The 23,573-nt window shown below is 40.2% G+C and overlaps 2 protein-coding genes and 1 pseudogene across 5 annotated transcripts in view; 1 reads left to right on the plus strand and 2 right to left on the minus strand.

Annotated features, from left to right (window-relative positions):
- Positions 1-19,776, plus strand: part of CNKSR2 (connector enhancer of kinase suppressor of Ras 2) — a 306,470-nt gene extending 286,694 nt beyond the window's left edge. For all 4 annotated transcript variants that reach the window (XM_047075991.1, XM_047075992.1, XM_047075993.1 and 1 more), the window contains 2 exons: positions 14,157-14,353; positions 17,439-19,776. In XM_047075991.1, coding sequence (XP_046931947.1) covers positions 14,157-14,353; positions 17,439-17,654 — 413 coding nt within the window. In that variant the 3' untranslated portion in view covers positions 17,655-19,776. The remainder of the gene's footprint in view (positions 1-14,156; positions 14,354-17,438) is intronic.
- On the minus strand, positions 15,865-15,975 carry LOC124509704 (uncharacterized; annotated as a pseudogene).
- Positions 19,777-20,939: 1,163 nt separating the features above from the next.
- KLHL34 (kelch like family member 34) lies at positions 20,940-22,895 on the minus strand. The gene has a single exon (XM_047076329.1). It carries the CDS (start codon positions 22,893-22,895, stop codon positions 20,940-20,942), a length of 1,956 nt encoding a protein of 651 aa, XP_046932285.1.
- Positions 22,896-23,573: the final 678 nt, after the last annotated feature.

Below are 23,573 nucleotides of genomic sequence, written 5' to 3' on the forward strand. Positions count from 1 at the left end.
CAGACTTCAACTATGTTACCTCTGTAGCTATTACATCTGGAAATGAGAATTTTAGAGATTATTCTAAAATAAATAATTATTTGTTTATTTTTTTGATGTTTATTTATTTTTGAGACAGAGCATGAATTGGGGGAAGGTCAGAGAGAGAGGGAGACACAGAATCCGAAGCAGGCTCCAGGCTCTGAGCTGTCAGCACAGAGCCCGACGCGGGGCTCAAACTCACGGACCGTGAGATCGTGACCCGAGCCGAAGTTGGACTCTTAACCGACTGAGCCACCCATGAGTCCCAAAAATAAATAATTATAAATCATAAAATAGGTTGCAATAGCAACCCATTCTGCCAATAAGCTGCCGTCCACCCACGTTGCTGTAAAGAAAAATTTGCTAGGAATGGGTGTCTTTTTATTAAGGTTATCTCATTGGAGTTCAACATGATTTTTAAATAATCTCAAAATAATTTTATCTATGAAATATTTTAAAATATGGGTGAATTAGTATAGAATGGTTAAAAAATGACCTCAATATTTTATAGAGTAGGAAAAAAACTTTTCCTCCTCTGTCCTGTTAGATTTTTTTTGCCTGGGACCTGCAAATTAAACTGACTAATGACAGATTAACAGAAGAAAATATACATTTTATTCTATGTTAGCATTTTAATTTTTATCTGCACAGAGGCCTTCAAAGAAAAGAAGTGAAGACAAGACCCAAAGAGGTAGTTAGACGTGGAAGCTTATATACCATTTTAACAAAGGACAGTAAATTGTAGAGAAGTGACAAGATAAAGGAAAGGGGTTGGGGCTTCTAGGCTGTGAATTGTGGAAAAGTAAACATATGGGGGAAAATAATGGAAGATAAAGGTTATTTTAGTAAGGTGTGTTTGTGCAAACCATCTTAATGTCAGTTTTCTTTTTTCTCCAATGATAAGGGTGTTCTTCTCCTGGTATGGAAGAGGAGATGAAGAACACCTTTACAAAGGGAAGTTTATGTCCTGCTTTTAGGCAGATCAGGGAACAGCCAAAGGTCTTTCTATGTTTACTCCTTCTTAATTACCTTCAGCTCAAAACAATCCTTATGCCAAAGTGGCATATTTTGGGTTGGCATTTTATGATCCCCTTCAGTTTTGAAGTCTATTGTAAGCATCAGAACTCAGCACATACATATATATACAGTTATGTTTTATTTGTCTTCTTTAAATGTGCCCTAAATTTTGAGTATTTTTACTTTCTATGTATTCCAATTGTATTTATCAATTAAAATTAATATATCCATACAATGTTATTAATGTAATTATATATATTATGATTACATATAATATACATTATTAGGACAATTGTATAATTATAGTCATATAATTGAGTCTGTATACATGTATGTGTGTGTATATATATATATATATATAACATATATGTGTATATATATATATATAATAAAGTAGAATTTTATTTTATTGATAATTCTTAACTATAAAATTTTAAGACAAATGGAGAAAGGTCATACAACTACACCATGAACTTTTTGAAATCAGACTCTCATGTTTGTTTATTTATCCCTAACTTTTGATATAGTATACATACCCATACAATTTGATAGAGTATACATACCCATAGGCATCCATTAAATCCTCATTAAATAATCCGTATCTATAAAAATGAATTCCTCCCATTTTCTATTTTAAAGTCTGATTGGTGATATTTAGGACGACAATATAATGTGGTAAAATTCCAGAGTACATTCTTCTGAACTATCTATGGACACTTCATTGAAAATAAACTGGTGGCAAACTAAATTAACATATTAGGTACTTTTGTGACTATTAAATATAAAAGACCTTTTCAGTGATTGCTAATATTTACATTTAAAGGGTAGTTTAGATGTGCCTCTATTTCAGATAGTGGTTTTTAATGCAGGTAGAAAAAGCCAAAATAAGTGGTATACTCATAATAACTAATTAAGCCTAAGTGCCCTCTAATGTCATAGTATAGCAATAGGTACATTACAATGAAATACTACTTTCATAAGGAAATACTGTCTCCGATGAATTATACACAGAGAGAACTGTGATTTGGCAATTTAGAGGAACATTCTAATTATATGGAAACAGTATTTCCTTATCTGTTTTGCCTGTGGCTAGGTTTATCAAATATTTTATTTTACCTGGAATTGCTATTTAAAGATCTCCATAAGTGCTTTAAGTATAAAAACAAACTGTATTACATTTTACTACTTATCACTTTATTTTTTTTAAAAAAGAATACTTTGTTGTGAAGATTTTACTTCTCAATCATAAAATAAAAATAAAGACTTTCCAGTTCCTTTCCCCTATGGTATTAAATAAAAAATAAGCAAAGAAATTTTTTAAGTTTTTTTTTTTTTATTTTTATTTTTTTTGGGACAGCGAGAGACAGAGCATGAACGGGGGAGGGGCAGAGAGAGAGGGAGACACAGACTCGGAAACAGGCTCCAGGCTCTGAGCCATCAGCCCAGAGCCTGACGCGGGGCTCGAACTCACGGACCGTGAGATCGTGACCTGGCTGAAGTCGGACGCTTAACCGACTGCGCCACCCAGGCGCCCCCAAAGAAATTTTTTAAAAATCTGATATCCTGTCTTTTTGAACTTAAACCTTTACAAGAAAATAGGCTCTCAAAATTTGGACAGATACTACTTACTCAAGCCACAATGAACAAGTCTCTTGGTTCGAACATTCTGAACCAAGGTGTCAGCCCATTCTTTCCAATACTGACACTGAGAAAAGTATCACTGATTATCAATTCATGGTGTTAGATATTCCTGTTTTTCAAAAAGAAAAACCTAAATCTGAACACACATTTAAAAGGTGAGGCTCCAGATAATAATGTTAAACAAATTTTTTTAAAGCACACAAACCGGTTCTACTCTCCTGAGAACTCTACAGTGTTGTTTGGATGTCTGCACTTGGTGACCTTTGTTATCTGCTAGCAGTTTAAGACCAGTAGTCAGTAGCTTTGCCCTTAAATTTCCCCTCAATCTCAATGATAATGGAATAGATGGAACCAAATTTTCCCTTAGAACCCAGAAGTAGAAAAGTACTGGGAAGCTGGGAAGCTTAAGCACTTCTTATTTCCATTTTCACATATTTTCTTCTCTTTCATTCATTAAGGAAAAGATTTTTGTCACCTATTTTGAATTCAAACTTAATCATTCTCTCGCAAATGCTTGTGCCTATGTCCTTACCCTATAATCTAACTCTCAGGCATTTGATTCAAGGATCATCAGCTATTCCTAGCAGGTACACTATTAGAAGCCTGATTACATTTCTGAAACTTATGTTTCTAGAATCTCTATTTCTGCTAATTATCTGAATAATCCTTAGGAGATTTTTAAATTTATGAAACAAAAAGGAAAGGAAATATCCTCCTCAGTAATTGCTACATAGATACAATCTGTGAAGAGCTTTGCATAGGAGGTGAATCCAGACTGGAATAAGTCATTTTATACATGACTCAACATGGTATCGCATCTGGGTTCACCTTTCTGATCTCTCAAGGGGTTTAGTAACAGTAAAACAGAATCTGTTTCTTTTTATACAGCTAGGCTGGTGGCCTCACAATTGAAGGTTTCAGTGATGAGTGGAAGTTCAATAAATATTTGTTAAGTAATATATCAAAAAGAAATATTACTGATGTGCTTGAAGCAGCATAGATGCAGGTGTGTTGCTGTTGTTTCAAAGTATAATTGTTTAAAAACTTGCTAAATAGTGAAGTTTATTTTAAGAGCAGGAAGTAGGGAATATTTTTTAAATTTGTCTAATGTTTATTCATTTTTTGTGAGAGAGAGAGAGAGAGAGAGAGTGCGAGCAGGAGAGGGGCAGAGAGAGAGAGAGAGACACAGAATCTGAAGCAGACTCCAGGCTCAGAGCTATCAGCACAGAGCCTTACCCGGGGCTCAAACCCATAGACCGCGAGATCATGACCTGAGCCGAAGTTAGACACTTAACTGGCTGAGCCCTCCCAAGAGCCCTGGGGATATTTTTATAGTTAGGATACTGGCCAAAAACAAAAAAACAAACAAACACCAATCAAGAACCATGTAATTTAAGGTTTTTTTTTTTTACAAGAACATGTAATTTCCACCTACTCTTTAAAAAACAAGAATAAAAATAGTCTCATTATAGTAAATTAGTTTTAACTGGTTTGAATATTTTGACTATTTGGGGATAAATGAAGTTGTCAGCTGCAAAGAAGAGTAGAAATAGGGAGAGAGAGAAAGCCCCACAAAAGTACAAAGGGAAAGAAAAGGAAATACTGTTGAGAATCAGAAAAGGACTTGAAAAAGTTAAAGTATGAGATTTACAGAAGTCCAAGATAGGCCTATGTGGAGCAGTATCATTTATGAAGTGGGTTCATTTTGTATTTTAGAGATTTCACGTAGATTAACCATGTACTAGTCCATCATAACTGATCTGCCTGCCGTTGCTTCTTATACTGGAGATTCAGAATGCACAGATGTACAGTTCATTCAGTGGGCTGGAGTCTGGAAGTATCTTTATAGTTGTTCTGTTTGCCTCAAAAATTAAAATAAGCTATTTGACACTACATAAAATTTAAGTTTTAAAGAATTTATTCAAGCCGTTTTCCAAATCTTCCTGTATTCTCTGTAGACCAAGACATTTGCATCCAGTTCCTCAGCAAAAACCTTAAAGTTGTTTGAGCTTTGATACAGTGTTATAGTTGTAGAACTTATGACTTACAGACTACTTGTATATACAGTAAAAAATTGCCATTACTCAAACAGCCCTACTAACAGTATAGCCCATCCCTCTGTGCCTGTCCTGAAGCAGGAGGTCACAAACTACACTGGGTACAAGAATCACCAGGGTTGCTTCCTTAAAACACAGATTCTTGAGTTCCATAGTTCCATACCCAGAAATTCTGATACAGTAGATTAGGGGTAGGGCCCAGAAATCTGTGTTTAATAAGCAAATCTCCACCCCTAAGATTTGGTAGCCAATGGTCCTGACCACTGCTAGTTGAATAAACATCTTGCCCTAAGGAGTTATCTTTTATGTTAATGTATACTGACTGGGAACTAGCTGTAGCCATTTGTTTTTGTTTCGTTTTGTTTTGTTTTGTTTTGTTTTGTTTTGTTTTGTTTTGTTTTGTTTTGTTTTAGAGAGGGGAGGGCAGAAGGAAAGAAAGAGAGAAAGAATCCCAAGCCAAGCCCAACATGGGGGCTTGATCCCGACCGTGGGATCATGACTTGAGCCAAAATCAACCGAGTCAGCCAGGTGGTCCTATAACCATTTGAAGTAGCCATCCTTCTTCCCCCACCATCCTGCACTGTGGCAAGGTGCTCCCATGAGGTGTTTCCAGTATCTGGGAGTATATTTCAGCAATCCTATAGAAACAATGTCACAAATGTAACCAAATGTGACTTAATTACCAGGACTCTGGTTCAGGTTTAGTGTGAACTAAATTTAACTATTAGTTAGATGCACAAGGAAATTGAACCTGTCATGTAACACTGTTTCTGAGGGGGAAAGAAGGATGTGTTCAAAACAACAACTTAGAAACTGTTTGAATTGCATAGACAAATTAAGAACAGTTTAAATTTGGAAATGACCTTGTGCTCAAGGTTAGATTGCCTCTGATTTTGCTGTTTGCAATTCCATGACCTAACATAATAAAGTGAAACAAGCCAAAGTTAGTGTTCCAGTACTATAATTTCTACAAATTGTAGTATTGTCTTTTCTTTCATTTGACCTACATGATTACTTACTTCCAAGGCCCTTTTCTGCAAAAGAAGGGTATGATATGATAAAATAAAAATTAGTTCTTCTGGGGCGCCTGGGTGGCTCAGTCAGTTAAGCATCTGACTCTTGATCTCAGCTCACGTCTTGACCTCAGAGTCATGAGTTCAGGCTCATGCTGGGTGTGAAGCCTACTTAAAAAAAATAGCTGTATTCTGTTATCTAGATACTGTGCTATGGGCAACATGTTCCCTTCCCATTCTAAGGGAGGTAATAATGAGCAACATGCTTTATCTGTTCCCTCTCCCACTTTGTTCCTTCTTCTTAATATAACTCAAAAAAGGATGCTATAGGATTCTGGAGATAAAAATCGGCCTTAGGCTAGAAAGAAAAAATATGGCTGATTTGTGCCTGATGATAATATTTGGATTCCCCAAAACCCAAAATAAAATGAACTAAAAAAGACTACAGTTTATGTTATCCTTATTGTTCTTAGTTTCCCAGGTCACTCAGAAATTTTGGTCTTTTGTTGTTTCTTAATTCCTTGGCATGTGGCTAATGCTCAGGTGTAAAGTCACCATTTCATCGTGTTTACCCTGTTAGAGCTTTTCATTTCTCTCCACTTTGTATTGGTCAGCATGCAGCCTCCTCATTGGAGCCATACTGATGAACACATGTAGCATATATATTAGGGCAGTTAGGTAGAAAGCAGACCAGAAAATTTTTCCTCATGCTTCTTGATTGGATGAATTCGAGGAAAGATCTCATATAGAAATACAGTTGAATTTTCTTGAAAGACTGATCATTTTAAATGTGTATGGAGCATACTTTTACCCTAAACTTTTCTGATTACAATTATATATGTGCATATACAAGTATAGAAGTGGGAAAAGATGTATCTGCGCTGTGTATTATTTTGTATACATAAGATTGGCATTTCCAAATAACCAAGCGTAAAAACAAAAATTGTCCCATTTATGGCCAAGTAGACTTGCATGCCAACAGAAAGACATGATAGTATTAAAACCATATGCAATTCTAGCCATTTTTTTCTCTTTTCTCTTCATGGGTATTGCATGATGGTATTTCTAATACAAATACTAATGTGCTTTGGAAATAATAATGGCACTCGCAGGTCTTTCATCATATTGTATCACTGCTTTATCATATTAGGCTAATACACTGCGAGAGTTGGTAGAACCTCTCCATGCCAAATCGGATCCACTTCTGTTGGCACTCAACCCATTGGACTCACAGATTGATAAGCTAATGTTTAGAGAATTTAGATCGGAGAGAGTCGGCACGGCGCAGACTCAACATCAACCTCTTGCAAGCAACTAAAATGGCCTCGTCCTTGCTGTTTATAACAGAAAAATGACTTTTAAAAAAGGTTAGATCATCAAGTGTTTTGGATTGGGGGCCTCCCTAAAGGGATATTAAGAGGGGCAGGCCACTCTTAAGAAGAATGCAAGCTTCCTACACTGGGACTAGCGTAAGATCAAAGCCTATCAAGATGGAGCACAGTGACAGAAAACTGCCGTTTCTATGGGAGAACAGAAGGGGAAGGGTACTGACCGGGGAAGGGCTGTGTGTCGTGACACCTCAGTTGTGTTCTCCTGACACCAGGAAAGGAGAGGGATCAGCTCCGATAACTAGACAACCCTGGCTATTTAACGGACTCTTTGGTGGCCTCTTTAAGACAAAGCGAGGAAGCAAATTCTGTGTATTAAGTGTATTTTGCATTTTTAAAACTTGACGTGCTGTATTGTACTAAATTAAGTGTAATCTATTAAGGCAAGGTATACACAACCTGCTCTGAAATTTACTATGTTTATTCTATTATAAAGTGTATTCAGGTGCAACACAGAGACTGCTTTCGGTGACACTAATGAAGAAAATTCCTCATGCCAGGCTTTATTAGATTCCTCAGCTAAAATCCTAACTTTCTCCTTATTTCTTGGCACTTGTATACAAATGGTGTTGCCTCATAGGACAGGCATGAGCTATTCTTTTTCTGTAAAATTTTCCAAATCTGTAGGCTGTGGTTCTCACTTTTGAAAAAGTATTTTGTCTGGATGTCTTTCGAACTAGCTGCAGATATTATTTAATACTATGTAACTGGGTCCCCTATGGCTCAATAATGCTTATTTTTCTTCTGTAGTAGATGTGAAATTTCCTTAATTTAGTTGGATTAAGACACTCTGTAATAATTTCAATGCTAATTAATGGATATTTCATACTGTGCAATGAACAAATAATTTAACATTGTATTTGGAAATGTTTTTTTTCCTTCCTGTCACCGCAGTGTGTGGTATTGCATAATGTGAATACCTGTAAAAATATAAATTACTTAAAAATAAAAATATGACCAATTGGTATCAAATCTTTTTAGATAGCTAAATAATTTGCTAAGTATGCTTGATAGTAAATACCTTTCCAAAGAGGAGAAATCTATGCTTCTTTCCCACAAATGGAATTTGTGTTGTGAATAAAATCACATTGATCTGCCTTACACTTGCCTCTGTGCTCTAACCATTTTAATGTGTTTTTTAAGTATATGTAAAAATGATGGTTGTGGTATGAAGAAATCCATTGAAAAGCTTTTTGTTGGCATCTAATATTAGTGGGATTTTCTTGGGTCATTCTCTCTGTTTAAGTCATGGTAAATTGTTATGATAAGAAAAATTTTAGTTTTTTCTCGTTAAGGAATATGGTGACTCCACATTGATTTTTTAATATAATCATCTCTCAGCTTTGGTTTTAAACTGTCCCCTTTATGAATTCCCATCTGAGAGCAAGGTACTTTGACCTACATGTCTCTACTAGTTAAATTTTCTATATCCTATGGGCAAATCTATAATCTGTCATTTATGTTTGTGATTGTCCTTCAAAGAACCTTCCTTTTGGATCAATATATCAATGCCAAGGACACCAAGATTTTGCCATCTTTACTATTCATCATAAAAACTACTGTAGTGCCCTGAAAATTTGACCACTGTCATATTTGTGGCAGTAAACCACACAATTTGGCAGAAATTACATGCTTAGAGAATGAAGTGTAGAATAAACTTCAGTTCTGTCTCTTTTGTCACATCTTTTAGGAAGTAAGCTTTCATGTTGTGCAGAAGGGATTGACTGACACTAATATGGGCTATACTTAATTCTGATGAAGCACAAGGTCATTCTTGCAGGAATAGGCTTCACATGTTCTTTAAAAAGAGGATTCACTCGAGCTGTTCTTTTAAAAGAAAGTTTTTTCTCACTTGAAATCATTTTTTTTATCATTATTATTTTGCCTAAAAGAATATAAATTACTTCTAATTATGAAAAGGATGGTGGGGTACAGAGCAACAAGTAAAAGCCAGCTTTTAATATCTTCTGCCTTTTTTTTTCTGATATAACAAACTGCCCTCCCTCCAGTTTTACAATGCTAGACATAACTAGTGGACTTATATAAAAACATGAATTAAGAGATCTAATATTTAATTATAAGACAATTCAAATTACAGTGCAAACTCCTGAATACATAATCATCTTTAGCATAAAACCTAGAAGCATTAAACCTGTCTACATTGAACCCATTAAACGTTTAATTGTCACCTACATATAAATAAGTTGTTTATTATGGCGTGGTAGTAAATTAGTATTCACAGAAAATATTCCCGAGTCTCAATGCAAATGTTAATTGCCCTTCATGACAAGAATAGTACTCCACATACGTGACGCCCTCAGCCTGGAAGCCTCAGAGCACTCTGCGGCTGTACAAGAACGAATGCCTCTCACATCTGACTGGTGACTAATGCTGCTATGTCCAGCCTTCTCTCTCACTTGTGACTTAGCTTTTCCCAGCTTTCTGCATTACCCCGCTGTGTTGCGGAAGGAACAACTGTTTCCACGAGGACATCATTGTCCAATTTTAAAAGAGCACGGTTCCCTTCCAAAACATGTACCAGAACTGATTATCTGTTGTTGGCTTGGTTCTTCAAGAGCCCAGTTGGTATATGCATTTCGTTTTGTTTTATTTTTATTTTTTACTCTCTTACAACATTGCCATTGCACGGTCAGGGAAACGGGAAGGACACCAGCATGAAATTTTAGGTCTCCAAGTCTATATTATGCTCTCCTTAACGTTCACCAAGGAAACATGAAGGAAATTATACAATAGACTGTCAGAAAAATTACACAGTCACCTGATAGGGAGCCCTCTTTGGAGTACTTCACTTTAAACGTTGGGTGCAAAAGGCACTGTGCCAGGTAGAAGAATGGGGAACGCAAATGAGAGGGAGGTGTATTCTGCTCCGGGAAAGTCACAGTCTGTCTCTGAAGGAGAGTACATGCAGTGCCATTAAGGTTCAGGAAGAAAAAACATTGGAATTTCTCCTCAGGTTTTATAATTCATCCTTTCGAATTTATTTTCTGTGTCTTTTTTATAACATGCATATCTATTAATATACAGTAATACATATATGTAGGTTATCAACAATAGAAGTGTTTTAACTGGTAAAGATGCACAAAGAAAAAAGTTTGGAAACCACTGAGCATGAATGTAGGGAAATACGTCGACCCAAAGACCTTTCAGTGTATGAGAAATGCATTATCATCTGCTAATAAGCCACTCGCAAGAAAGTTCCAACAACGTATTATTTTGCATTAGCTAATATTTTTCCTTGAACTTTTCTTTATCACCACCTGGAAGTCACATGCCACCTGAGACCGCCGGACAGTGAGCTGTTGTGATACCACATTCCTAGAGTCACCATATTTCATAGTGTAGTTAGAGTATAAATGAGACAATAGGGGGTCTTCTTTCAACCCTACCAAGTAGGACACAGCCAGAAATGACCCCCCCAAACACAGAATACAAGTTTAATCCATCAGTGACTTTATTGTGATCCTCAAATCTATCAATGAAATTTTATATCGGAAAGAGGAAATTTATATGTTCACTTTGCTTTTAATAAAAGTGGAAGAGTATGTCATCTGACACAGGATCAATTTGCATATTGTAAAATAACCACAAATAAAATTTGGGAGGGAATTTATTCCTGCCGTAGACCCAGAATTCCTGAGTAAATTGGATACAAATTAAAATTCCATTGTAGCAGCTGATACACTTCCTCATTAGGAATTGCAGAAGGTTCCTATGCGCATCCTGTGGTTTGCATGAGGTCTTCTGCACTCTGCCAACTTTCAGAAAACATTCTGTCAAATTGCAAAAGAGCTGGTTTTCCGCCAGTGCTCCAAATGGCTGAACTGGTACACTGAAGGCAAGTCCATTGGGAAGCCGAAGTCAACAACTTCTTGCCTCATCTTCAAAAGCAAGCCTCTTCTAGAATAAGAAAAGCCAAAGTTGAAAAAGGAGAAACCAGAAGAGAAGTGAGGAGATGAAGAAGAGGGCAAAACGAGAAGAAAATAAAGGTGCTTTCATATTTTCAGCTGCAACAGTAGCTCCAATTGACTTAATTGCTATTCATCTGAGAAAAAAAAATCAAGGAAACCAATTGAAAATTATAAAAGAAAATAAAGGTCTGTTTTTGTCTTGAATGTTGAGTTCTGTGTTGTTTTGACTGTTGAGCACAGTGAATCAGATTTATAATGTGACTTTGCTCCTCACCCCCGTCCTTTAACAATAAAAGGACTCTTTGTGTGGTCTTAAAATGTTAAGTAATTGGTGGCATTTTGTGGTAGCCTGGCATCTCAATCCCTCATCCTTTCTCATCCCACTGCTCTGTCTTGTGGTGTTGCATATGTGTATGACGTGTATGGACTGGGGGGAGGGGAGCCTTACTTATCTCTAATAGGAGCCGCACTATTCCCTTAATATACTTGGAAATGTTTCTGTGTTCCGTCTCATTGTGATTCCTTGTTCAAATGTGCTGCCCAAAGATAAATCTATATTCAATTCTTCTTAACAGCTGTCAAACCAGATTCTTCGCAAAATTATGTTGTCCTTTGCTTAAATGCTTTTTCCCCCTTAACAGCAAGAAGGGGGAAAAAACTTTCCATTTTTATTTATTTAATAGCTGTGTTTGTCACTTTTTAATATGAAATCTTTATTTACCCTTCTTAAAGTAAAACCACATTGAAATTTTACCAAAAAAAATCAGTTCCCTAGCCCAGTATTCCACAAACTTTAAGAACTGGGGACAAAGAATACTGGGTAAGAATGTTTTTAAAGAAAATATATATGTGCTATAGTATTAGCTACTATGGAAGGTTATTGTATAATAAAAATTTACTCTATAAAATGTAAAAATACTTCTTCCTCCCTTAAATCCTGAAACTCTCATCTGAATCCCTTTTTTTCTTCATATTCTTTCAAAAACTGAAAAACTAATAATACAGTAGGCCACCTGATACATTGACTACTGTAATTCACATAAGTCAGGCCTTCCATCCCCCCTCACCCCAGCTCTACGAAATTACATCTGGCTTTAGATGCAGTCTTGCCCTGAGGCAAAAAGAATGAGGACTACTAACTAATTCCTTGGGGTCCTTTCCTGGCCTGTGATTTTATGAAATGGAATTATGCTGTTCAAATATATCCTTGTTTTTACAACTCCCATTTAGTTACTCTGAATGACCTTATGATTTTGTGCCTTCCTGGCTCCAAACCATTCTCAGTCATAATTCCCCATATTACTTTCATCTTGTTCTTAACCCACAAAGCAATTCCCTCCTTTTCGCAGTCCTCCACTCACCCATCCCTCGAAATCCTCTAGGTGTTGCAGACATTCAAGGATGAGCCAACAGAGAATTAAAAAGCTGTTGTTTAAAGGGGCTTTTGTATTTTCATAGTTTTAATTTAGGTACATGATTAGGAAGTTAAAAATTCGTTATAGAGGAATTAATGATAGCATGTGCTGATGATAACAAGGAACTTTCTAATGGAAAGACTCAATAACCATACCTACCATTAGTTGCTAACCTCAGCAGTAGCGCCAAAATTTGAGTATGAAACTGAAATGAAGCTATTTTTTAACCCTAAAGGTGATCCTTTCAAGTTAAGGTACTGTGTTTATGGACTTTGGGGGCACTTTAGGTACACTCTCAAACATTTTTTTAGAATGCTCCTTTTTAAGGAATCCTCACAAATTCATCAACACCTACTGTTAAATACACAGTTGAAATGAACACTGGCAAAATTGGCAGTGTAGAATTCTTGTTAAAATCATGGATTCTGGAGCCAGACTACCCAGTTGCAATTCTGGCTCCACCATTTACACTTCCTAAGTATGTCCTTGAGCAAGGTGCTTCCCTGCTGTAAAATGAAAACCAAATACATCTACTCTCAGTATTGTGAAAATTAAAAGAGATCATGAATGTTAATCATTTACCCTTCTGCCCGGCACATACAAGTGTTAACTAGTATTGTTATCAATTAGCAATTAGAGAGTCCATTTTTTTTTAACTAGGTCAGCAAACCTAAAATATTCATATGGACCATGGTAGAATGAACAACATTCCATATTTACTCCTTGAGCCAATATAATTAGTATTCCTCAAATAGGATTCTTTGGCTCTCTATTAAAGGAAATGTAATATAGCCCTAATCCTGTCTACCACTCAAAGCAAAATCCGAGTTTATCTTTATCATTGTTGAGAAAGATATGACATCAGTATTCAGGCAATTAAAGAAGAAGATGGGAGTTTGATTTATTCAGATAGATCTAAGTTCCTTTCCTGAACCAGTCTCTAATTTTTTTTCTCAAAAATATTTAATTGCAGTATTTTCCTCCCAGATATTACAAATGCTACGTAGCTTCTCTTAGTATGTGCCAGATTTTTCCTTACATTTGCACATAAACATATTCTCATATTTCATTTTAATTAAAGCAATATTTTTAATGGTAATATATGATAATTTACTGTATTTACAATGTGGCAGGCATTACTATGGCAGTCACATGAAACCTAATGATCTTCTATGGTACACTATTGGAAGATTTTTATAATCAAATATACTCCAGTGAATGCCATTCCATCTTATGCAGTCCGGAAAAATGTAAAAACCAGCTCATTCAGTATTGCTAAACCAGGAGAGCTCTATTAATCAGCACTTCTGTGCTTCTCAGTATAATGATAAGGGATATTCACTAATGTGTTAAAATATTAAATTATGTGCAGGATTGTTTCTGTGTTGTGTACCTTTTGTACTCTATCTTTGAACTTAATGGACTCAAGATATGTATGGTGATTTGCTATTAAGAGATATTTTGTTAATCAAACATCTTATTATTTGACCATTTTAAAAATTTTACCCACTATAACTAGCAGCTGTGGGTTTTTTTTTAATGTAATAGAGTGTTTTCCCAATCATTCATTATTCTGTTTCTCAAATGGTTTGGATTTTTTTTTAGTAGATTTTTGGAGTATCCGATAAGTGTTCATTACACCAGATTCATTTCTCTCTTTTTTTGCACATTGCAGGTGAAAGTAGGGAAGAAAAGTTAGGAGATTCATTGCAAGATTTATACAGGGCATTGGAGCAAGCCAGTCTGTCACCACTGGGAGAACATCGCATTTCAACCAAGATGGAATACAAGCTATCATTTATAAAGAGATGTAATGACCCTGTGATGAATGAAAAACTACACAGGCTGAGAATTCTCAAAAGCACTTTAAAGGTAAGATATGAAATGGAAAGAGAAATTCCTTTCAAGATATTCATTCTTGAAGTCAGTGGATTACCAGATACTCTAAATGAAGAAATACTAAATGGGGAGGTGGAGTGGACAGCAAGTAAACAGGAAGAACCTGAAACTGAGCTGTTCCTATAGGGTAGTAAGTGCATAAAGAGGAAGTAACCTTAACTTTTCATTATCATATCAAAGCATTGGCTAAATGTTATTTGACTTAATTCTCAGAGAAAACAGGATGTAATTAAATTTTTTTCAAAAATGTGAGGCTGGTGTTATTCCTCAGTCTTTCATTTTCCTAAGATAAATTTGCCATGTAGTTATTAATATAGTTATTAAAAGAACACAGCATGCATGCAGAATGCAATAGTGGGCACTAAAAGGCTTTGAGATATTTGGTGCCTATCTCCTGCAGCACATTTGGAGTGAAGCCACAGTGATTCATGTTCCATATAGAAATTTTATAATTGTTCTGTTTACGCTATCAGTTCCCAGCTCACATGTTACTTTCTTATTCTGCATTTCCGTAAGTGCTTACATTATCTCCAGTCTCTTTATTATACCACCCCCATAGTGGGGAGGAGGTAGTGGAGAGAGAGGAGCAGAGAGGCAAGAAATTGAAGGAGGCAGAAAACAGAGCCCCCTCACTGTGAGTGTATATGAGGGGACAGGGCCTGCTGTACAAAAACTCTCCATAAGCAGGCCTTGCGCCCTTGAAAAATCAAAAACAGAAAAGAACTACCATACAGAGTATGTAGTACAGTAATCTCAGGAAACAAAAGGTCAGAGGACTCCTTTGGGAAATATTTCAGATCCATAGTATACTGCTGTGGTTTTGTGATTTTAAAGCATAGATGAGTACGAAAGAGAGAAACAAAATAGAAAATGCATGATTTGAAAAAGTTTCCAGAAGCAAGCAGCCAAGTTTTCAGAGTAAATTAGCTTTCAGTTGGTATTCATGCAAACACTACTGGAAATCCGTGGGACAACTTAATAGCCTTTTGGTAACTAAGAGCAGAATTTTAAAAAGAGCTGTAATATTCATAAGAATAATTCTGCTAACCAGCTCTACTCCAAAGATAACCCCACCCTCCCACCTTATAGAGCATCCCACCCCATTCAGATCCAAACTGTCTAGTTGTGAAAGCAGACAGGCATTTTGAAGCAGTTCGGGCTTACATATTTTAAAGACTTGCTTCTGTCTTTCTTTCTAAGCACCTCACCCCTGTCTTTTACGCTCTGGATTCCCTAAAAATATTTACTTCCAGTAGCAAAGAGTTTGAGCTCCTGCCAGTGTTCAGTTCATTGAGTATTGGTGCATCGCTAGGTATGTGACGCTGTGCTCCACTCTCTGGGGTAAAGATGATGAAAAGTCGGTGTAAAAAAATGCCCCTCATTGATAAAACCAAACTAGGAAGCCCTATACTTTGCAGTGTGGGAAATTAACAGAGAATGCAAATCTCCCATTAGGGAAGGATAACTGCCCAAGCAACCTTGGATGTGTGTAGTCCCTAGAATTGTCTCCCATCCAACTACTAACCAGGCCCGACCCTGCTTAGCTTCCGAGATCAGACGAGATCGGGCGCGTTCAGGGTGGTATGGCCATAGACTGTGTAGTCCCTGGAATTGTAACAGACCTGCCTCCCCAAGCACAGGACGACTCCCAACATCCTCAGCTGCAGCCCCATTGTCCCCACCTGGAACTGGAACAACTGCTTAGGCACCTTGCTATCTTTCCTTCCCAGCTCTCCCTACCCACCTCCTGAAGAACATTCCCTAGACTTCCCTATCTCTTCCTTGAGCCCTTAAAAGACAGGCCTTACGGGGTGCCTGGGGGACTTATGGGACGCCTGGCAGGTGCCTGGGTGACTCAGTCGGTTGAGCTTCTGACTTGGGCTCAAATCATGATCTCATGGTTTGTGGGATAGAGCCCCCGGTCCGGCTTTGTGCTGACAGCGTGGAGCCTGCTTCGGATTCTCTGTCCCCCTCTCTCTCTGTCCCTACCCTGCTTGTGCTCTCTCCCTCTCTAAAATAAACATTTTCCACTATATGTCAAACTAGAATGTAAATTTTAAAAATAAATAAAATTTAAAACAAATTAGAAAAATATAAATAAAAATAAACATTTTATTTTAAAATTTTTAATGTTTATTTTTGAGAAAGAGAGTTGGGGGGAGCAGAGAGAGAGGGAGACACAGAATCTGAAGCAGCCTCCAGGCTCTGAGCTGTCAGTACAGAGTCCAACCTGGGGCTCGAACTCACTAACCTCAAGATCATGACCTGAGCTGAAGTCCAACGCTTTAACCAACTGAGCCACCCAGGTGTTCCAATAAATGCTTGAAAAAAAAATTTTTTAAAGACAAGCCTCAGCTTCTCAGACTGTCTCACTCCCTCATCTTCCATCCCCCTTCCCACCTGGAAGACTCACTTCTCCCACAGGTGATAGCTGTGCTGTACTGAGTTCTCTCATAATGGAGCTCATTCTTCAGCTGAGAACCGGCCCCAGCTGAGAAGGGAGGGCTACTTTGCATCGCAGACCCCCATTGCTACAGGAAAGCAGTCATGATGTTCATACAACAAGAATTATGTATTTGTAGTGACAGAAGGGCCATGCCTTCTCTCATGCAAGAATGAGGAGCTAACCATCTGGCAGGAGAGACAGAACAGTGCAAGACTAACTCAAGACAGAATGTGAGAGAAGTCCACTCAGTGGCACTGATAAAGTGTCAGGAGGACATAAATGAGGGAGAAAACCTTTTTTTCCCATTGTTGAAGGAAAGTTTTAAGAAATGAGAGGCATTTGTACCAGCTCTCAAAGAATGAGGAAGGTTTCCATAGGCAGAGACAGGAAACAAGACTGGCCAAGATTAAAAATTTAACCACACACAGTGGGCAATACAGGCATACCTTGGGTGTAGAAAAAAGTACACTAGGACTTGATTATAAATAGCTGGGTTTGAGCAAACCAGAACTGTGTCATATGGGCTTCTTAATATTTACATATTAACTTTTTATTTTAAACTTGAACAAAAGTCTGTACCCAACTTAACTGTTGAATCCTTTTGCTTTTCAGGCCAGAGAAGGGGAAGTAGCCATTATTGATAAAGTCCTAGACAATCCAGACTTGACATCTAAAGAATTCCAACAATGGAAGCAGATGTACCTCGATCTTTTCTTGGATATCTGTCAAAACACCACCTCAAATGACCCATTAAGTATTTCTTCTGAAGTAGATGTAATCACTTCCTCTCTCGCACACACTCACTCATACATTGAAACTCATGTGTAAGTGTATTCTGCCCTCTGGCCATCTGGTACCTTTTGGTACTTTGAATAAGTATATGAGGTAGTTTTATATCAGTGTGTGGGACACTTGACGAGCTATACTTTAATGTTACCAAACTACATGAAACAAACCATATATGGTCATTATACCACTGTCTTTAATGAGCATTTGTATATTTTATATGCAATTAGTGCTCAGCTTATGTTTACCATGTGCAAAATCAACTGTCTTCAATGACTTAAAATTAACTTTTGCAAATAACTCTGAAGACAGGTGGTCTTCAAGTAGTAAAACCACAAAAAGGCAGTTTTCTATATAAGGTCATCTTTTCTCCCTTTAAGTTAATTTTATATAAACAAGACTTCAAAAGTAAATCACACTTTTTCAGGTGCAGACATCCTTGTGGGTGGGAAAGAATTTAAACCTTTTTTATATTTATTAAAATGTTCTAAGAATTTTCTTAAACATTGCACAAAGTTTAATGCTGTAGTTTTATTTTTGTGAAATGTAGATGTGCATACAAGAGTTAAGCAAAATAGAAGAGCATCAACATAAGAAAAGTTCAGGTATCTAATATTCGTCTTAATAGTCTATTAACTTGTGAAAGCTGGTTAATGGAAGTATTATTCCAAATCTATGGGGACACTTAATGGTGTATCAGGGCAAAGCTTTGTAAGATGTTTTTGTAACTAAGACCAAAATTGAAGATAGAGCTGCTTTATTTTCTTGGTTTAAATCTTCCTTTATTTTTGTAGTGATGAAATGCTGATTGTGTACAGAGGAATTTGAGAGTGGATTTTTTTAAAACACAGCTAATTCACCCAGAAAGGCAGCTAAGATATATATATATAATTTTAGCCCAAACTCATGTTTTTAAACTCCAGCTCCTAAAAAACAAGGTATAAACTGAAATGACTCAACTTTCCAGTTATTTTTCCAATTTTCCCCCTAGTCCATTAATTAAGCTTACATAATTATACTTCAAGCAGGGGAGTAAAATATGTTTAGTTACAGGCTGGTGTGTGTTCTAATATGAAAACAATGTTGAAAAATAAAAATGTGCCTCTCTCCTGAGGAGCAAGAGGATGAGGGTCATTCAGAGATATATTACAATGAATTACATGAGAGAAAGAATTTATAGAGGTTCTTCCTAGCTTCATGAATTGTTCTGTAGAGTGGATGAAGTCTACGAAAAAGTACTCTTCACATATTTCCATTTATAAGTATCTCATTTTTGAAAGTGATCACAGCATGATAATGACTGTGCTGCTTTTTAGTGTCTGGCTGCATAACGTACAAGTCACAATTTGCTGTTTTTTTAGGAGGAGGAAGGGGCCCTCCTTTACTATTCTATATCCTAAATCTACTTCTAATCAGCTTTATACTGTTGCCTGTACAGCTCAGTGAATGTACTTTCATCTCTAAGAGTTCAGATATATGCCAGTGAATATTTTTTGCTGTAGGGGAGGAAGTAAAAACTCCACAGCAGGGATCATTTTCTTTGCTTTTGAAATCAACATTGAATCACTATCGTTTTGCAGACTTTGCACACTGTACAGGAGAGTGGCCTTTCTACAGCACATTTTCAGTAATCCTATATTTAGTCAAAATGGATGAGAAATCATGTATTAATGTTTGTATGGAATTTGGGGTCTAGTGTAATATTTTTATCATTTAAAAAAACTATTTGTAAAAACATTTATTTACTGCATGGATATTGACGTACATTAAATTTGTGGAATTTTGTATATGTAAAAAAACAAAAACCTCTTGTCCTAAAATGAAGTGTGCTTGTTACAGGTGTTTAGACTTGTTGATGTTTACTAGACCAAATGTGTACATTCACTTAAAAATATCTGTACCTGATGGATGTGTCATGGATACAGCAGCAAGGTTGTACCCTGTAAACAACGAGCAGTTGATGGAAAGACTAGTTGTGTTGCTACTAAGCAGCTTTTACCTTTGTAAAGTCAGCTCTGTTGTTTTAAACGGTAAAAATTAAACTAATGAATTTTAAAAGACTCGTGACTAGCTTAGCATGAAAGAGACCTTTTAACACTATATTTATCTGTACATTTTATTGCATTAGTTTCAAATCTAGGAGAGAGGCAGCACTGTAAACTGAAGTGAAATAAATTTAGCTCTTAATGAATCCTTACAAAGCACCTACTTTATTCATGCAGAGTTCCTCACCACATTTCTTTGAGACCTAATCACAGAGCCATCTTCCCCCTACCCCCTTCCCTAGTTACCAATTCTAACTTTGCCATTCCACTGGTGGTATAAGCCAGAAGCAGCAGCTGTTCAGTGTATGCAAGTATGTTTTCTGAGACCCTGCAAAATCAAGCTGGTTTCCCACTTAACTGCCACAAACTTGAAAATTTCACATACTCCTCTTTCCTTCCTCTGTTGATTCTTGGGAAGTTGGGGGGGGGGGTGCACCACCAGAAATAAGTTATTGTTTTTGGGGTTTGTTTTTTTTTTTTACAAATATAACCTATGGCATGTCTGCAGAATGAATATTTAAAGATGAAAGAAACAGGTTTGGGTTTTGCTAGATGTGCTGCTTAACCAAAAGAGCCTGATTATTATGGCTAAGGACTGCTGAAATAAAACCAATGAATGGCCTAAAGCCAAGGCAAAAGCAGGCTAGGGATTAAGGATGAGGGACACAAAAACTTAACCTAGTATACTTTTTCCAAAAACAAGTGCTTTCCTAGAGATTTTTTTTTCTCTCTCAGTTCTACATTTATATTAAACCAACAGAACTACAAACATGGTTCTGGATCATAAAATCATAGCTCTCCTTACAGTGATTTCATGCTATTTAATGAAGGCACTTTCCCTTCACTATTTATTCAGATAATGCCATATTTTCGGACTATTTATTACAGCTTTTATAGCTAACAATTTTCTGGGTTTTGTATATAATTTCTTGTACATTTTTGGCCTTGTTTGGCACAAGTAATCAGTCTAGCACCTAAGGAAACACTTTAAGAGGGAAAACAGGGTCATATCTTCTTTGCAAAAGTCCATCTCTAGTCCAGCGTGAGTCTTCCTAGACTTCCAGCTCACTGAAGCAGATACATATATCCTTCTGTTTTGACTCATCCTGTCTCCCATTCTCAGCTTAAGGGGAAATGTTCCTGTTGGGCCAAGCCCTTGTTTGCATATTTAAACTTCAGAAGCCGCCCTGCTCCCAGAGTCCCATTCTTAGGAAAAGCCCACGTATTACTCTGTAAACCTGCTCAAGCGCGACTTTTTCTCCCCTGTCGCCCGGAGACTGCATTAACCCATTAAGCCCAGCATTAAATCTGGCGTTTCTCCGAACCCTCCCTCCCTCTCCTCATCCCCACCCTCAGCCAGCTGCAGCACTGCACACTGGAGGCCGTTCCAGGCCCAGGGTAGCGCGCAGCCAATGTCCTCCCAGCGGTCCAGGTCGAGGTCGTAGCCCACCACGTTGCGGGTAGACACCTGCCGCGAATCCCGCCACTTGAGGCCGCCCAGCAGCAGCGCCGTCTCCTCCACAACGGCCAGCCCATAGCAGAAGCGATCATAAGGTAGCGGCCGCAGTCGAGTCCACTGGTCCGTGCCGGGCTCGTAGCGTTCGATCTCAGAGAAGGGCTCATAGCGCCCCAGAAAGGCGAACACCGCGCCTCGCAGCACAGCCATGTGGTGCCCGAAGCGGGCAGTGCTCATGGGCGCCCTCTTGCTCCACGCTCGCTCCCCAGGGCCCAAGGTGTACATGTCCCGGAGGCTGCTCGAGCTGCCCTCGCCTCTCCTCGCCTTACCCCCAGAGATGTACACGATGCCGCGGTCCCCGATGGCCCCCGCGTGGCCATACAACGCCCGCGGCAGCGCCCCGGCAGCCGTCCAGCGGTCCCGGCGCAGGTCGTACATCTCTACCGACGCCAGCGCCTCGCCGTCGGCGCCCAGACCCCCGACGGCCAGGAGCGCCTCGCCCACCGCGCCGCACCAGAAATGGGCCCGCGCTTCTCGCATAGCGGGCACCGCCGTCCAAGCGTGGAAGCGCGGGTCATAACGGTGCACTTGGGCCGTGACGGCCCGCTGTCCGCCTGCCAGGGGTGAGGAAGCGCCGTCCGAAGGGCTCTCCCCGCCCAGGACGAACAGGAAATTGCCTGCGGTGCACACGCTGTGCCCCAGTAGCGGTGCAGGCAGCCGCGTGAGACTGCGCCAGCGGTGGTTGTACACGTCGAAAGCCACCACGTCTTGGGTGAGCTCCCAATCCTCCTCCTCCTCCTCTTCCAACTCACCTTCCTCCTCCTCCCCCTCCTCCTCCTCGGGCTCCGCCATGGCGCCCCTGCCCCTGGCTACTGGCGGTGGGGCCGCGACCTCCTCGGTCACCGCCTCCCGCGCCCTGCGCCCTCCGACCAACAAGATGCGAGTTTGGGGGCTCCGGACGCTGGTCTGTTCGCCCTGCACGAGAGGCTGGCGGGAGGGCGCAGTGTGGTAGTTGAGGGCCTGGATAATGAGGCCCTTAACCCGGGCGGGCAGCACGAGGCCAGAGCCCGAGTACACGCGCCGCAGCACGTCTGCAGGTACTAGGCCGAAGCGAACGCGCTCAAGCAGCGAGGTGCAGTGGGCCAGGCGTTCGGCCTCAGGCTCCTGCCGCAGCCAGGCCAACGCCAGACCCAGCAGCCAGGTCTCAGGCACCCGCGCCACGTCGGGGGCACCCAACACAGCCTTCAGCGACGTGGGGTTAAGCTCCAGCAGCCCCGCGGGGCCCGCGCCCCGCACCAGCAGCTCCCGCAGGTGGCGCACGATGCAGCGCTCGGCCTCGCCTAACGTGTGCGCCAGGCCGAAGCGCGCCGCCACGTTGGCGGCGAAGCAAGAGTTCTCTGGAGCCAGCTGGCGCTCCAGGTAGCGACCGCACAGCCCCAGTGCTTCGGTGACTTGCAGATAGCTGGCGGCCTCGAGCGTGTCCTCCACCGTGTCCATGGAGAGCGGCAGCCAGGCGGTGTAGATGAAGTCCAGCAGGCGCTGCAGGCCGGCCGCCGACGGCACGTGCAGGTGGATCACGCGCGCCCTGGATTCCCGGGTGTGGCTCTTGAACAGGGCCCTGAAGTAGTCGCTGGAACACGCGAGAAGCGACCTATGGGCCGGGAACTCGCTGCCCTCGGCCTCCAGCGTCACATCGCACAGGAAGCCCTCCGCGCGCAGGGCCTGGTAGCCGGTGAGCAGTGCACCGCCATGAGCTTTACAGTAAGATAGAAAGTAACTCATGATGTCCAGGGTGGAAAGCGGCCTGGCCGGGGCTGGAGGCCGCCGGGCACGGCCAGAGTCATCTCGGGGCACCGCGCCCCTGGGTCCCCCACGCGAGCCGCAGAGCCCCTAGCAGGGGCCCATTTTTGCCTGCTCAGCTTAAAGCCCAGGGCTCCTTCATCCAGGCCTGCAGATAGCCCTGTATCCCTCTCAGAGCAAACCCGGTCGGGGAACGGTTTCCATAAGCTCCTAGTAGCAAAGGGCACGGAGTTTGGATTCTTCCGGAGGGTGCAGGATTTGGTTCCGGCGTCTGCCGAGGCTGCCAGCACGTTGCCCAAAGCCCCCTCCCCGGCCCAGTTTGGGAAGCCCACACCTGCGCGCCAGGGGCCGCAGTGGCCACACACCATCACCTGGAAGGGCCGAGCTGAGGGTGGAATGACTCAGGGTGGGGGTTGCTGGATCTCCGACGGCGCAGATGCAAGGATGTGGCCCGCCTCGGGCGTCCCGGGAGTGCGGAACGAGGGCTCTGGCCTCCCGGGGGTGGACGAGGAGGGCGGATTCTGCGGGCACCCGCGAGGGCCGGGGACAACTGGGTACGGGGCGGAGAGGGGGGTGAACTTGTTCCGCGCGGAGGATCAAATCAAAGCCTGGGGGATTAAGAAGGGGGGGCGCAGGTCAGCGCGGCGCGTCGGAGGCATG

The sequence above is a fragment of the Lynx rufus genome, unplaced genomic scaffold (genome assembly GCF_022079265.1).
Source record: "Lynx rufus isolate CCGP_SWC_20201006 ecotype Redwood Valley unplaced genomic scaffold, mLynRuf1.p SCAF_14, whole genome shotgun sequence".
Lineage (NCBI taxonomy): Eukaryota > Metazoa > Chordata > Mammalia > Carnivora > Felidae > Lynx > Lynx rufus.